This window comes from Juglans regia, chromosome 16, assembly GCF_001411555.2.
Source record: "Juglans regia cultivar Chandler chromosome 16, Walnut 2.0, whole genome shotgun sequence".
Lineage (NCBI taxonomy): Eukaryota > Viridiplantae > Streptophyta > Magnoliopsida > Fagales > Juglandaceae > Juglans > Juglans regia.
This window is the reverse complement of record NC_049916.1, coordinates 23170172-23186943: the sequence shown is the minus strand read 5'-3', so window position 1 is coordinate 23186943 and position 16772 is coordinate 23170172. Positions and strand designations below refer to the sequence as shown.

Below are 16772 nucleotides of genomic sequence, written 5' to 3'. Positions count from 1 at the left end.
ATATATATGTGTGTATGTGTATATATATGTGTATGTATGTGTGCGCGAGCCCGCAACTTTTATATATCCTTATCGGAGTACTCTCGCTATGCTATCGTGTTGACGTTGCTAATTAATTCTTAATATGATAAATTTAGGAGTTGATGGAAAATCTCATATCCGTGTGATGAATTGTGTGGTATATAATATTTTTCTTTATTTATTTTTTGATAAAAAAATTGGATAAATAAACTATATTTTCTTGAAATATTCGTTTTGATCTAGGTGATATAAATAATTAAGAATAACTAGGTACCTAGCTAGTTAGCTACTTCTTCTTCCTTATAATTTATTATTGTGCGTATAAAATTATTAAAAATGATCATACAATCTTGTACACCCCAATTACTAAGGTCCCGTTTGGATACAGAAACGATATCATCTCATCATTACAATTTTATCAAATTTTCAGACAAAATATAATAAATCATTTAACTTTTTCAAATTTAAAAAAAAAAATATATATTCTAACAATATTTTTTTCAATTTTCAACTTTAATCTAAAACCATCTCATCTCATCTCACTATCCAAACGAGGCCAAAATTGACAAAATAGTATTATTGGCCTATTTTAATTGTTAGTATAGATAATAAACAAGTAATTACATAATACAATTTTAATGGTTAGATCTTAACTGATCATGATCATCGACCTTACAATTCTTTTAATAATTTATTATTGCTCATTGTTTATTTAAGTTTGTATTTTGAGAGGAACGAACTTGGCTTGGCTTGGCTTTCCCATTAAATTAATTATATTAAACAGATTTTGAAACAAATTGTGAAATTAATATATGAGTAGTGAAGACTGAAGCATAAAAAGTCAGCTTTCAATTACATTGATCTTTCCCATATATATCCCTTATACCTACTTTCTACAACTTCTTAAAAAATAAAAGAAAACATTTCTTTGTGAATCTCATGATGAGTCAAGTTAAAAGCCAATAATATATATATATATATAAATATATATATATATATTTATATATATATGGGAAAAAAATGAAGAGGAAAAGAAGGAAGAACCCACGCGTGACTATGGTAAAAGCAAACTTAATTAGAGCATTATTTATTGACAAAATCAGCTAAAAAAAAGAGGAGAAAATTAAATGGTAAGTTTTCAAATAAGGATGCAAACTGTTTGAAAATGATAAAAAACAATAATGGTTTGGATAGTAAAATCATGTTTTATATGGAAAAATAATAGTTGTTCGATATTTAATTAAAGAACTCTATATAGATATCATCCTAACGTGATATATAGAATAATAATAAGGCTTCGTTTGGATTTGAAAAATGTTTCATCTCGTCTCATCTCATCATTATAATTTTTTTAAATTTTTACATAAAATATAATAAACAATTCAAAATTTTCAAATCTAAAAATAATAATAATATTAAAAAATAATATTCTAATAATATTTTTTTCAATTTTCATCTAAAATCATCTCATCTCATATCTTCTTTGAATCTAAACTAACCCTAAAAAATCAAACATTTAAAACTATATCAAAGCGTAATGAAAAGTATAATGACTAAAGATATAATAAGTAAGATCTGATCTCTTCAACACATCATCCGACAATGAGTGAAATTGTAATGTTCTTTTTTGACCAATTTGGTTAACATTTTTATTGTAATAATAAAATTCGAAATTTGTGAATGAGATTAATGAAAAAATACTCTAAACTATGAAGATATTCATTTCCAAGAGCATCAAATTAAAAATAAAGAAATTAAATTAAATTAAATTGTTGGACTATAAAGATATGCACATCCCACGTTCATTGAATCAAAAGCAAATAAAAAAAAGTAGGTGGAATATAAGATAAGAAGAGACATTCAAAACAATAATTAAATTACTAAACTAGAGAAGATTAATGAGCCAAGACAAGGACTTGATCCCCGCAACAAAGGGCAGCAAGCTGGATATACAATTTACTAAATTAGGAGTCGTGTGGAGCCCACCAATCCTTTTTTTTTTTTTTACACGTGCCATTAATTTATTTTCACTCGTTAATGGAACCGGTCCTCGTTTCCCAACCCACCCTGCTTCCTCGCTCTGTCCTCGTACGTGTGAGCCGTGTTTACAAAAAGACAGAAAAGCCTACGAACAGAATCGGAAGATCCCCTACCAATTAGGACATACACGTAAAATGAAGAGAACAAAAGAGAGCAACTTTCCCACTTTCATTTCCTATAAATAGTGCCTAAATGCACGCTCTTCCATTCATCTAAAGATCAAAACCAGTCAAGACTCTACAGTAGTCTACACTCCTCCTCTTCCTCCTCCATTGGACTTGCCGCCGGCGTCTCCCCCGCCAGACTACCGCTTTCTCTGCTCATTTCACGATGGAATTGGGCCGGAGATCTTCGAGCAAGGCGCTGGCGCCGGTTAAACCAATGAAAATGGGCGGAGTTGTGGACGATATTTTAAAGAAGGATCCCAAAGCTTCGGACGCACTGCCTCTCCCTCTCTACCTCACCAATGGGGTCTTCTTCACACTCTTCTTCTCCGTGGTCTACTTCTTGATTACCCGCTGGCGTGAGAAGATCCGTCACTCTACCCCTCTCCACATCGTCGACCTCTCCGAGATCATCGCCATCCTCGCTCTTGTTGCCTCCTTCATCTACCTCCTTGGATTCTTCGGAATCGATTTCGTCCAGTCCATTCTTCGCCCTTCCACCGATGTTTGGGCTGCCGAAGATGAGGACCAGTCCATCGCAGCTAATGCTGGCCCACAAAAGCTTGATGAGGAAGCCCTTCTGAAGGAGGATTCTCGTAAAGTCCCTTGCGGCGCTGCGCTCGTGGACTGTCCGATTCCCCAAGTCTCCCAGGCGATCACACCACCGACCGAAGAGGACGAGGAGATCATAAAGTCGGTGGTGGAGGGGAAGACGCCGTTGTATTCGCTGGAATCGAAGCTGGGCGATTGCAAGAGGGCGGCAGCCATCCGGCGCGAGTCGTTGCAGAGGATGACGGGCAAGTCGCTGGATGGGCTCCCACTAGAGAACTTCGACTACGAATCCATCTTGGGTCAGTGCTGCGAGATGCCGGTTGGGTACGTCCAGATTCCGGTGGGGATAGCGGGGCCGCTTTTGCTGGATGGGAGGGAATATATGGTGCCTATGGCCACCACTGAGGGTTGCTTGGTGGCCAGCACCAACAGGGGATGCAAGGCCATCCAATTGTCCGGCGGCGCAAACAGCGTTTTATTAAGGGACGGCATGACCAGGGCTCCCGTTGTCAGGTTCGCCACCGCCCGGAGAGCTGCCCAGTTGAAGTTCTTTCTGGAGGAACCGGCCAACTTTGACACCTTGGCCATGATCTTCAACAGGTCCAGTAGATTCGCAAGGCTCCAGAGCATCAAATGTGCGATTGCCGGAAAGAACCTCTACATGAGATTCTCATGCAGCACCGGCGACGCTATGGGGATGAACATGGTCTCCAAAGGTGTCCAGAACGTCTTGGATTTCCTCCAGAACGATTTCCCCGACATGGATGTCATTGGCATCTCTGGCAACTTCTGTTCCGACAAGAAGCCTGCTGCAGTGAACTGGATTGAGGGTCGGGGCAAGTCAGTGGTTTGTGAGGTTATCATAAGCGGAGATGTGGTGAGGAAGGTCCTCAAGACCAACGTGGAAGCCTTGGTTGAGCTCAACATGCTCAAGAACCTCGTTGGTTCCGCCATGGCTGGAGCTCTGGGCGGTTTCAATGCCCATGCCAGTAACATCGTCTCCGCCGTCTTCCTAGCCACCGGCCAAGACCCGGCGCAGAATGTCGAGAGTTCTCACTGTATCACCATGATGGAAGCTGTCAACGATGGAAAGGATATTCACGTCTCCGTCACCATGCCCTCTATTGAGGTAAAATTTCCACATTTCAAACTGCATGCAGTGGTACTACTTCAACCACTTGCACGAATACTTCAAATTCCACAACTTGCATGAAATAACCAGGATTCTAGGAATTCCTGATTTGATTTCCCACCTTATCTCGATTCACACACGTCATTATTGCCAACAATCACAGATTATCCAAAACATTTTGTATTTTCCATATAGTAACGAGCTGTGGCCTTACGCGGATCTTTTCTCTTTCCAGGTTGGTACAGTTGGAGGAGGTACCCAACTTGCTTCTCAGTCAGCATGCTTGAACCTGCTTGGAGTGAAGGGTGCAAACAGAGAGGCAGCAGGATCAAACGCAAGGCTGCTGGCCACCATCGTAGCTGGTTCTGTTCTTGCTGGGGAACTCTCTCTCATGTCTGCTTTAGCAGCTGGACAGCTTGTCAACAGCCACATGAAGTACAACAGGGCCGGGGCGACCAAAGACGTTCCCAAGATCTCCTCTTAAGGGAACAGAAGTACTGAGATCGAAGACCCCAAGCTCGATCGAGGCTCCAAATTAAGCCCTCGATCGTAAATCCTGTAAACATGCAAAATTAACATGGACATACATAAACTGTCGATTAGGCAGGGATAGAGATGTTTGGTACGTAGCAGAGACCCATCAAAAGATACAAGTTCATTTGTTTTCAGTTTTTTTTTTTTTTTTTTTTTTTCTAAATCAAAACGCATACCTTCTTTAATTTCTGTTTTTCTTAATTTCATGCCATGTATAAGGTCAAGTACCTGCCAATTGTGAGCATTATTGAAAGGTTTACTATCGTTTAATTCTTTGGATATTTTACTTTTTTTAATTGAGTTTCCCAACTTTAATTTGATGGCTTTAGAACGTAATCCAGATCAACAAGAATCCCCCCCGCAGGCTACTGCATATTCCATTCTAAAGTACCGGTTCAAACTGAATTATATAATATAATATCAGCTTTGTTATTCATCATATTCACATACAACACATTATATTTTTTTTATTTTTTTATTTTAATCATCTTAAACTAATTGAATTATTCTATTCATCACTTATATACTACACATTTAATAAAAAAATAAAAATTATATATAACGTGTGGATGATGAGTATTGTTTTTCGTATAACAATTATCTTGTAATTAAGTTCTTAACCTACAATTTTGACTACTTTTTTAAAGTAGTAAATATAACATACAGTTAGGATTTGCAAACTTGATGCACTTCTTTTAAACAAAAGAAAAGTGAGATCTATTTTTAAAAAGTGGATATTTTTTATTATTTTATTTTATGTATATATCATATTTATTCATATTTTTTTTAAAAAGTACGTAGAATTTGCATACTCAAGACTGTATAAATAATTTCATTTTTTAAAAACATAATTTTGTTAAATCAGAAAATAATTGGACAAAGTTTTGAAAAGTGTTTCCAAACAAGAGCAGTGTTGGTCTGATTTATTCAGATAATAAGGAATTAGGTAAGATCCAATTATATATCATGTGAAATTGCTGACAGTAATGGCCAACTCAAAAGAAAGAAAGTATCTGTAAACCAATAGATAAATTAATTAATGTGCATCATGGCCATCCATTACTTCAGACATGGCTGCGGGCTAGTTGAAGCCTCATAAAAAAATTATGGAAAAACTGCATAAACTATACCCAACCCATCACTCTATTTAAAATCATGTCCAGACTTTCAATTTTTGAGGATCACTCTCCTGAATTATCACAAAATTGTAAAGTAGCCCATTTTTCCTTAATAATATATATATTTAATTTTTATTTTTATTTATTTATTGGATATATAGTAATTAAAGAGGCTTTTACATTTATTTATCTCAAATTAAGAATATTCTTATGTCGGCATGCAATAATAACAATCACCATCAATCCTTGCTCGATCTTCTCTCCTATTTTATTTATTGGAAACACTACTATGCCCACTTTATTTGACACCTCTATTTGACTGCTGGTCATTTTTTTTTTTTTTTTTAACTTAGTGATTAAGGAAGTGATTTTAAATGTATTGGTGTATTTTTTTTATTTTTTAAATATATTTAAATATATTAAAAAAATATGAGAAGAAAAAAGAAAAAAAAAAAAGTTTTTACGCTGGGCATACCATGCCCAACGGTCAAATTGGGGCGGCAGAGTAGCCGCACCCTTTATTTATATAGAGGCCTGACATTAATGCCCACCATTTTGATAAGAGAAGTGCTACAATTACAAAACGATCTCATAAAAATAAATTTATAAATTGATATAGTTTTATATAATATGTTAAATTTATTTTATAAAAAAATTAACTTTATAATTAAACATATTACATCAGACTACATTAATTTAATTATAAATATATTTTTATGATTAAGACTTTTTCGCTATGATAAACATTGCAGAGATGTTTCCGAATGTACACTAATCCTGAATATGAAATGGGGGTCACAGTCGATCTTTTTGAATAAATCTTCTCAACCTCCTAACACTCCACACTTTATATTATTTTTAATTTTTATTATTTTTTTCTTTTATTAAATATTTATTATATGAATAATAAATAGAAAATTTAAAATAATTTTAAAAAAATAAACTAAAAAAAAAATTTTAAAAAAATATTAAAAATTTTAAAAATTAAAAAAAAGATAAAGTGTGGAGTGTGGTGGAGGTTGTGTAGCAAAACCCGATCTTTTTTCCATGGTTGAAAGTCGTTTTCTTGAAGGTGATCATGCATTAATGTCAAGGATCGACTCAGAGACCAGTCAAACTTTCACACATAGTTCATGGGGGGACTACATATACATTAATCTGCAATATTTTTTAGATGGGATTATTTGCAGTTAGTTGACAGATTTTGTAGTCAACATTGATCTTTTTCTTCAGCACGATACACATGCCATGGAAATATCCTGGTCATGAGTGGCCAAAATTACTTCAATTGGGTTGTCACCTAATTGAGTATCCATTGTCGATACCGTACCACATCATACAACTAAACATTCAAAACCACGTGAATAATGATGTTATTATGAGATCATTACTCGTCTCAAAAGTTTAAACAGATAAAAATAAAAATATTTAATTATTTATATTATATTCTTAACGATCATTATAACTATTTTTAGAAATGATTCTTGCAGTCGTGAGTGTGCAAGTATCGTACAGTCACTTTGAAAAAAATAAATAAATATAGAACCCACGTGAAAAGAAATTAATTTTTTAATAGTAAACCTCACTCTTTTTCAAAATGACTGCACGACATTTGTGCATTCTACGACTGCATGTAGCATTACTCAACTATTTTACAGTAAACATTATTATAACTACAATCACTTAAACGCCCATCTCACCATAATTAAGAACTTCCATAACATCATAACATAATTTTATAAATTATTCTCACTCGTGGTAGAGGAATATTAAAATTAATACAACTAAAGACTTTGGCCTACCGAATATATACCTTGGTTGAAAATAGTTTAAGAACAAGGTTTATTAATGTCACATTGCATAATATTAGTGATTTAATCTTCCTAATCATGATTTAAATTAGCAGTTTCAATGGTTTGAATCACGTTGTAATTATTTGATCGAGCAGCAAATAGAACAGTACTACTTCCTAGTTCCCTTTAATCGAACCTCTTTCTCTTTTCCTTTTCCTTTCCCTTTTCCTTTTCCTTTTCGGAAAGGGCACGCCGGAGGAAATTCCAGAGGTTCGAACTACTTTATCTACGCATGATGTAATAGACAGGACCGAGTATATATAAAAAGGTGATGTCAAATGTACTGATTCCGCGTTATTTACGAGTAAGTTATAGGTCATGTAATTAAAATTATTTATATAAAGGAAAATACTTTAGCTTATTTATATAAAAGTAATTCTATAAATTAATATGACTTAATATAATTTATCATATTATAAAATTATTTTTATTATAAAATAAATCTAACGAATAAGATAAAATTATATCAATTTGTGAGATTACTTTTATGTAATTCTTTTATGGATGTAGCTGTACAAATATTAATCTTAATTAACATGGTATCTTAGAATAAGATGAGAGTACTGCATGTCTGTAATATGAAAATACTTAATTATTACTTGGTTAATGAATAAAAGAATAGTTATTCTATTTTTAAGTCGGTGCACAATATTATAACTTAAATGGTAAGATTAAAAATTTTATATTTATTTTTCAAATTAAATGATGTGATGTAAGTAATTTATTACATGTTCTCTACACATTAGATTGAGAACAAAATTTATTTAAATAGAATAATCATTAAATAGTCTTAAAATATAAATTACGTGACTCTCGTTGACACAATAAAAATTAATTTTTTTACAAATAATATGAAATATTGAAATAGAAGGAGAGATGGCATATTTATAAAATAAATATAATTGAAGAGCTCATTTGAGAGGATTCGTGCATATTTGAGATTGTGGTAAAAAATATAAATTATAGTTTTAAAGTTTATAGATTAAGTCATAAATTTTATTATTAAAAAATTATTTATTATTTGATAATCATATATTTAAAACACTTTAAAAAAGTATTACATTTTTTTATAAACAAATTAAAAATAATACTCTATGAAGTAGAAATGACATAAAAATATCATTTAATTTTTTAAAAATTATGAGTATATCTTTAAAAATTTGAAAATAGTAAATTATAATTATCTCAAACGTACTTTTAGCTTATTAAATTAAAACATACTTTCATCTATAATACTCAAATAAATCATTTTTATATTAAATAATTTTTAAAAATTATTAAAATACTTTTTAAAATTCCAAACACAACTCCAATCACGCCATAAACGTTGAGTCAGAAATGGTCGGCCCGCCATAGTGGAATGATTGGACCAGCCGCGTCAAGTCCAAGCTAAAGGCCTCTAATATAAAGCTGCTGCAAAGGCAAAGTCGTGTTCATATTTAAGACTTGACCTCGAGTTTCGACTTGGACTATGTTGTCTTGGCCCAAATGAAATCAGGGTCTCCCTACCCTACCCTACCCACCCTTTCTTGTTTCTATGTAACCACGGGCCTCTTTTTTATTCTTATTTTAATTTATCAAAATGACTCAATTTTAAGGTTTCTACCGTATAATATATTAGAGTATTCTTGTTTGAGAAATACTTTAACTATAAAGAAATTACATAAAGGTAAGTCTACAAAGTGATAATTTGATATGATACGTTAGATTGTAAAGTTATTTTTATTATAAAATAGATGTTACAGATCACATGAAGTCACCACGTCACTTTATTAGTTTACTTTTATGTAATATTTTTATGTCTATGATATATTTTTTTTTTGATGTTGTGCTTATGGCTTATGATTATACATAGAAAAACAGAAAGATATATAAAATTTTGATTTAGATCTTTTGAATTTTTGTTTCATTATTTAAGAATTAAAAGTGAAGAGACAATATATATACTATAAGAAAAATGACATTTTTCAACGCCATATTTCGTTGCTAAAAGTGGCGAGAATCGCTGGAATTAGTTTTTCCTGAACGTTTCTACTTCGATGCATGTTGGACGCGAAAGTTGCTTTACAAAAACATTTTACCATTGATTTCAAAAAAATGTCACAAAAACATAGTTATTTGTGGCGCTGATGTACTGTCTCAAATAGATATATAAGCGCCAGAAAAATGGTACACAGAATCGCATATATCATTGCAAAAAAACTTATATCAGCAATGCAAATTCGATGAAATTGATAATTTTCAGAGACTAAAATTTTTCGGGAATAGTCTGTTACAAAATAATAATAAAATACTAGTGAAACTGTATGACTGTCATAACCTAAAACACACAAAGGATGTGAATAATATATTATAAATGCACTAAGCGGATGAGATTAAAAAGGAAAGAAAAAAAAATAGTACAATAATTGGAATATATGTGACACAAAAAAAATATTAAAGATATACTTAAAAACTGAAGTATACATGACTGTAAGTATCAACTCATAACACAACCACGTTAACCAAAAATAGAGTTCTCTTGAAAAAGAGTTCAACAAATTTGCTGAGACTATAAGTGATGTACTAAGAGAGAACGAACTTGGAATGAAAAGCAATGCTCACCATGATAGCATCACCAACAGTTAACTGGATATCATATCTGTAGGAGAGAGAGAGAGAGAGAGAGAGAGAGAGAGAGAGAGAGAGAGAGAGAGAGAGAGAGAGAGAGAGAGAGACTTTTCAACTAGTCCAAGAAAATCCTACAAAATGAATTGCAAAAGATGAGCAAAGCAAAGAATCCTAATTCAAGCACATCGTTTTGATGGTTTACTGAGAGAAGGCAAAGGCAGAGAGAGAGAGAAAAACTTCTCAACTATTATTTTGATGGTTTACTTAGAGCAGACAAAGGCAGGTGAAGAATGCAAGCACATCATACTAGGGAAACATAATGCAAGCACATAAGATATATCTTGTCGAGTTGATCACAAATAAGTTCACAAATCTATTATACTAATTTTATCTAGCAAACATAACCGATATAACAATGTCAATAAAAAATACAGCTGCATCATAAACATTTATATTTACTGAGAAGAAAGAAAAGAGAAGGAAATGGTAATGACACATGGGAAATGAACAACAATAACCATTTTATTTCATACTTTAGTTGCAGACAAGTAATAAAAGGAAGTCTTGGGGAAGTATTAATTACCACTTGCAGAGGCTTAATAGAGGAAAGAAGTAGTTTTAATTTTTCGAAGAGAAGAATGTAATTCAAGCAATGTCTCATTTTTCAACTTCAGTAGCTGCATAAGTTTAGCAGGGGAAGGAACTATTTTCTTGTCGTGTTCGAACGAATGAAATCTACTTTATTGAGCATACAAATAAAAATAATAAAGTCTAGCATACAAAAAGCTAACAAGTATCTACTTAATTATTAAACAGTGGTGGCAAATTAACAAGCAAACAACCTATCCTACGAATCAAAATTTGACATCTCATAGCAAAAGTTCAGAAAAAATTAAGCAAATTCACAGTGAACAAAAGGAGAGTAAAGAAAGTATTAGAAAATAATTTTGAAGAGGAAGAAAAAGAAGATAAGAAATGTTACCTTGTGAAGTGAATCTGTGATGGGAAACATTAATGAAATGCTACCTTGTTCTAAATGGCTCCTCCTCTTCATTTAATCCATATAGTCAATTATGATACGGCATACTATCTGCAAACATATGATGAAATAAATACAAGTTTACTACACATGTGGAGAAAAATGGTCTTTTCTTCAATGGTTAGTCTTTAAGACATAATATCAAAGGAGAAATACTTTTACATCAAAATGCCAATTACTAGGTTTTCTAGTTATCGAATCTCAATCATACCAAATACCTAACAAAACTAAAAAGTACAAAGCACAAACTTTTTGAGCCTAAATCTTAAACCTTACATTGTCTAATTCAGAAGTGTTGCATTAGACTCTCTACTTACCCAAAAATCAATGCTTCTAAAATATGAAAAGAAAGACATTTTAATATTAAATACACGAAGATTATGAATATAACTTACCTAGGAAGAATTCCCCAATCCAACACTTTCAAAAGATTGCTTCTATTTGATCAAGGCATGTCAGTGATAAAAGTTGCATCTTTTGCGATATTTTAACCAAGTCAGGTACTTCATGTATGCATTTTATGGTTGCAATTTAAATTAAGAACCCAAAAATCTATAATAATTGATCCCAAAGCTATATAACAACACGTTCATCATCATAACTTAACCTAAAGACAACAAATCACAGCATATTAATATCTAATGGCATGAGAAGAACTTCAAGCGTCAAGGTATTGGTTAAATCAGGGGAAAATACCACAGAAAATAAAAGCTACTTGAGTATATGTACAGGGCAAACTACAAACCAAAATAGAGGCAACATACGATATTTGAGTGATCCTAACAACTAATTTATCAGATTGTGAAAATCAAGTTACTTTTTCATATACATTTGCAGTAGTTAAATACACATACGGGATAACAAACATTTGTTTGAGATCCTAATTCTAAGGAACAACTATTTTGAATGAATCTAAACTAGAGGAACTGACGGGTTTGTTACAATCTGTACAACTGTTTTGAAATGAATTCAAAAAATAGATAACTCAGAGGACAGACCAGTTAATGAGGAGTAGGGAAACTGAGATTCAACAAATTTGACATGTCTAGAGACATAGATTTTGGATGTTGAAGGGTCAAGGCAGTAGTATGCACCCAAGGAAAACACACGGCTTGGACCGTGATTCAAGTTTTTGTGATGTGTAAGGTCTGAGCCAAGGGTAGCATAAGCAGCCAAAGACCCTTAATTTCAAGTAATTTGGTGTTGTTAGAAATATCTTGTGGTAGGGTGAGGACAGATTTAGAGTGGGAGTGAGCATTCGATTTATGAGGTAGACTAATGTGGCAAAGGCATATGTCCAGTAGGAGAGGGGTAAAGAAGCATGAGTGAGGAGAGCAATGCCTGTTTCTACTATGTGAAGGTGCCATCTTTCAGAATAACCATTGTGTTCAGGTGTGTGAGGTGGAGTGGTGAGATGAGAGATATCATTTGTTGAAAGAAAGTTAGCTAGGGAGATGTACTCACCACCATTGTCAGAGTAGAGAGTTTTGATGGTTAAATTGAAGTGTTTTTCTACAATGGCTTTGAACCTTTTAAAGACTTCTTTGACATCAGATTTGTGTTTGAGTGGGTAAAACCAGATATATTTAGTGAAGTGATCAATGAAGAGGACATAATATTTAAAGCCATTATGTGAGACAATTGGAGAGGTCCAGACATCTGAAAATATGATTTCAAGAGGTTCAGTAGAGACAATTGTAGAGTTGGAGAAAGACAATTTGTGGCTTTTATTGCAAAGACAAGCATTACATGAGAAAGCAAGAAATAAAGAGGAAGATAAGCCTAAATGATTGCTAGATACAATATGCTTGAGAATTGGAAAAGCAGGATGTCCTAATCTATGTATATATTGATAAATATATATATACACCTATATATATGTATTAGCTAATAATATAAGTATACCACTTTTATAATTAAATATATAATATGTAATCTAATTACTTATGTCTATATAGTGAATATACTTCATAGATATATTTTACAATTTGTATAATAATTAATCGATAAAATTTAATAATTTCATATTGTGATACTCCATATGATATGGATAAGGGTAAGTGGTGTATGAGATCTCACATTGCTTGGGAATGAGGAGTTCTTGCTCTTTATAATGTTCCAATGGGGTTCCAATTGCATTATTGATTAGTCTTTTTGAAGTATAGGTCATGTGGTTTAAGCCTTCCATTGAGGCGTTACAAATGGTATCAGAGCTCATCCCAACCAGAAATGTGGGACTTGAGCCGTGCTACCTACAATGGATAGACCCGACGAGGACGTCGGGAATTTAAAGGGGGTAGATTGTGATATCCCATATGATATGGATAAGGCTAGGTGATGTATGATATCTCACATTGCTTGAGAATGATGAGTTATTGCTATTTATAAGGTCCCAATAGGATTCCAATTGCATCATTGACTAGTCTTTTTGGAGTATAGGGCATGTGGTTTGGGCCTTCCATTGGGGCGTTACGCATATACTAGTATGTGGGAAACATATATGAAATATATATATGCTATCATATTAAGTGTATGTATTAATAATATATGTAAGCATATAATATATTGTTATTTTGAATAAATATCAACTAGCTAGATATTAATTATTTATAAAAATTTTAAAATTTTATAATTCAATAGATGTTCTACTTGTTAGTTATATAAATTCAATATTAAATCTTTTATTTTTTATTTTTTTAATTTATTATTATTAAATCTTATTCAAAAAATTAAAAAATAAACAATTCGAGCTTGGCTCGACTCGAACTTGTTTGTGGGATGAGCTCGAGCTCGAGTTGAGAGTTTAGCTTATCGAGTCGAGCTTGAATAAAGAATAAAAAAAAATCTCGAGTTCGAGTATTTTGAGTCGAGCTGAGCTTGGCAAACCAAAGACTGGCTCGGCTCGGCTCGATTACAGCCCGTCGCGAGGAGATGTGAGTTTCGGATTTCACTAGAGGAGAGAAAGGGTATCGGGTGCATAGTGAATTGATTTTGGAGATTTTTCCGTCAATAAGGCATCAACACTTTTTGCAGCGATCAATGTGTCACCGCAAAAGAAATATAACATGGCCAACCGATTGATTTTCTGTCAGTATTATTTGCAGTAATAAAAAGTCACCGCAAAACACATTTTGTAGCTAAATATGAGTCGCTGCAAAATATTTTGGCTGCAAAAACTATATTTTCTTGTAGTGATATTTATTGTGAAGAAAAAAAGGGTCATTGTAGGTATAAAGTCGCCGCAAAAGATTACACAGTGAATTCCCATCACCATTTCCTAACTTCACGCTGGAATTCAAAGGTGAAATGACAAACGTCGCAATTAATATTCATTCACGATAATTTCTTTTGTGGCTAAATGAAAACCGTCGCAAAAGGTATATTTTTTTATAGTGAATTTATAAATATATAGAGTAATATTACCCACAATTCCTTTTATCATCATCCTTCTATCATTAGTGATATTAAATGATTCGGCAGAGTGAATAACGATGATTAATTAGACATTAAAATGGGTATCCAAAAAGCAGGGACCCCTAACCTTCCCTCTCTTTTTGAGTTTGAGAGAGACAGGAAAACTCTTTTTTAAAAGCTTTTCTGGGTCAGTTTGTCACCAAATTTTCAGAAGATCAATTGAGAGATTTTTTTTAGTATTTAATTTATCAACGATGGTCTCATGCAAAATAAAAGAAATTTAGCCTCGGCCTGTTTCGATCAGGCAATTAATTAGGAAGGAGAAAAAGAAATCCATGGCCTTCAAAAGACTTGTAAATTAAAATTAGAAATACAAAGGGAATAATTAATTATGAACATGAATAGAAATTAATTATTTTAGTTTTGCTTTAATTGCCTGGAAGCTTGCTAATTAATTTATGCTATTTTATTAAAAGTTTCTCTATTGTGTCCATGCATCATCGATCATCAGCGAACTAGCTAAATTAAATAATTTATTTTCACTGTATTAATACAATTAGTTGGCACACCACCTTGCTTAATTACTCCAAAAGCTAGCTTAAATCAAAATGATTTTATGTTAACCATTCTCATGATCTCATATTAGAGCAATACAAAAGCAATATTAATTAATATCCTTAAAAGGTTGAGTTTTTGCATATCCTGCAGCTAGCTAGCTGAAGTTCCTGACTCGGTATGTAGAGATCAGAAGAGGAAGGATCTATAAACAGCGTCGACTCCAAACACAAGAAAAATAGATGATAACTCGAAGTTACTGCAAACTAGATAAAAAATACCGATTTAAGTATGCTATTTAATTGCATATTTAGATCTCGTGTATTCGTTTTGAAAAAAAATGAATTTTACTCGCTATAAGAAATTAGGTTTTTTCTAGTGATTTTAAAATCGTTGCAAAAAAATAGTTTCAAATATACATTATTTCCGGCGATTTTTAAGTCGTCACTTAATTTCAAGTGCGAAGCTGGGAAATGGAGGAGCAGAATTTCAACTTCACTTTCTGTGGCAACTTTCTACCTTTAGCGGCGAACAACAAAGAATTGTCAACTGTAACGGCAATATAGTTCTATCGATTAGAAACATCGCTGCAATTGAGCCTATTTGCGAAGAATATTGTCGCCGTAAATGATATATGCGACAATTAAAGCTTATTAGCGATGAAGGAAAAGCACCGGAAAATCTAATAAAATTTAAAACGAGCGCGTAGCCATTTCCCCCTCTTCTTTCCCTCCAGCCCTCGCCCCCGCCCCCCCTCTCTCTCTCTCTCCCCAATCCCTCTTCTCCCTCAAGCCTCCGCCGCCCACAACCCATCGCCAACGACCCCACCACACCGCCGCCACCTCACCTCGACGTCCATCCCCTCATTCTCCCCCAACCCCCACGCCAATCTCTTTCATTTTCCCTGCATCTGGCATCACCTCTCTCTCTCTAGGATTTCTCTATATCGCCACCGCTGGGGGTGCCGTTTGCCACCACCCACACCTCGACGCCGTCGCCAGACCTCCGTCGGATCCCCCTTCTCCTCCTCGCCTAGTCCAGCAGCCCGAGGCCCTCCCTCTCTCCCTTGCTATGTTCGCAACCCACTGCCACCAAATGAGGAGGAGGTGCGGGGAGTAAGGCAGATGAGTATATCTGAGGCTGGCCAATTTGATTGGGTATTGCTGTGATAGAGATGAGAGGCTGCTGGTTGCTGAGTACATGCCTAATGATACTTTTGTGGAGCATTTATTTCACTGTATGTACGATTTCTAGCATGGGTTCTTCTTTTTTTAATTCTTGATTTATTGTTTTTGGCCTGTGTATCCAAGAAGAAATTCTTATTAATTCTTAGGTTGCTCTGATTCAGATGGTCTCTTAAGCTTGTCCTTTGTGTTTTAAGATTTTCTTTGAATCTTGGAATAACTGGCACTACTTGAAAGTTGACATTTGATTTGCGTTTATAAGGTGGGATAGTTATTGTTTGATAAATGTTAATAATTGCATTTCTCTTCCTTTGCACCAAGGTTGATGGATTATTGTATTCTTTTTTTGATATTATTTTTCTTGAATTTTGAATGCGGGATGCATTTGAATTGTTATTTCTTCCCTCTATCATATTGAGAAGTCGGTGAATTTATGTTTATCTAAATTTCGGGTCCTTGTGATCATGTGCATGCTTTGGTGGTGTTTGAAAAAGTGGTGGTTTGAAACAGTATTGAATGGAAGACTATCAACATTTGAATGAATGAGGAAGATGTG

The 16772-nt window shown here is 33.6% G+C and overlaps 1 protein-coding gene across 1 annotated transcript; it reads left to right on the top strand.

The window, feature by feature from the left end:
• The first annotated feature begins 2263 nt into the window (after window positions 1–2263).
• LOC109006674 (3-hydroxy-3-methylglutaryl-coenzyme A reductase 1-like) lies at window positions 2264–4576 on the top strand. The gene is made up of 2 exons (XM_018986038.2): window positions 2264–3906; window positions 4145–4576. The coding sequence occupies exons 1-2, from the start codon at window positions 2392–2394 to the stop codon at window positions 4391–4393; spliced, it is 1764 nt and encodes a 587-aa protein (XP_018841583.1). The 5' UTR covers window positions 2264–2391; the 3' UTR covers window positions 4394–4576.
• Window positions 4577–16772: the final 12196 nt, after the last annotated feature.

Excerpts from the sequence above, each read along its gene's own strand:
- LOC109006674 (XM_018986038.2), top strand. The coding sequence starts at position 2,392 with ATGGAATTGGGCCGGAGATCTTCGAGCAAGGCGCTGGCGCCGGTTAAA. Across the intron at positions 3,907-4,144 it reads TCACCATGCCCTCTATTGAG|GTTGGTACAGTTGGAGGAGG; the intron begins GTAAAATTTCCA and ends TTCTCTTTCCAG.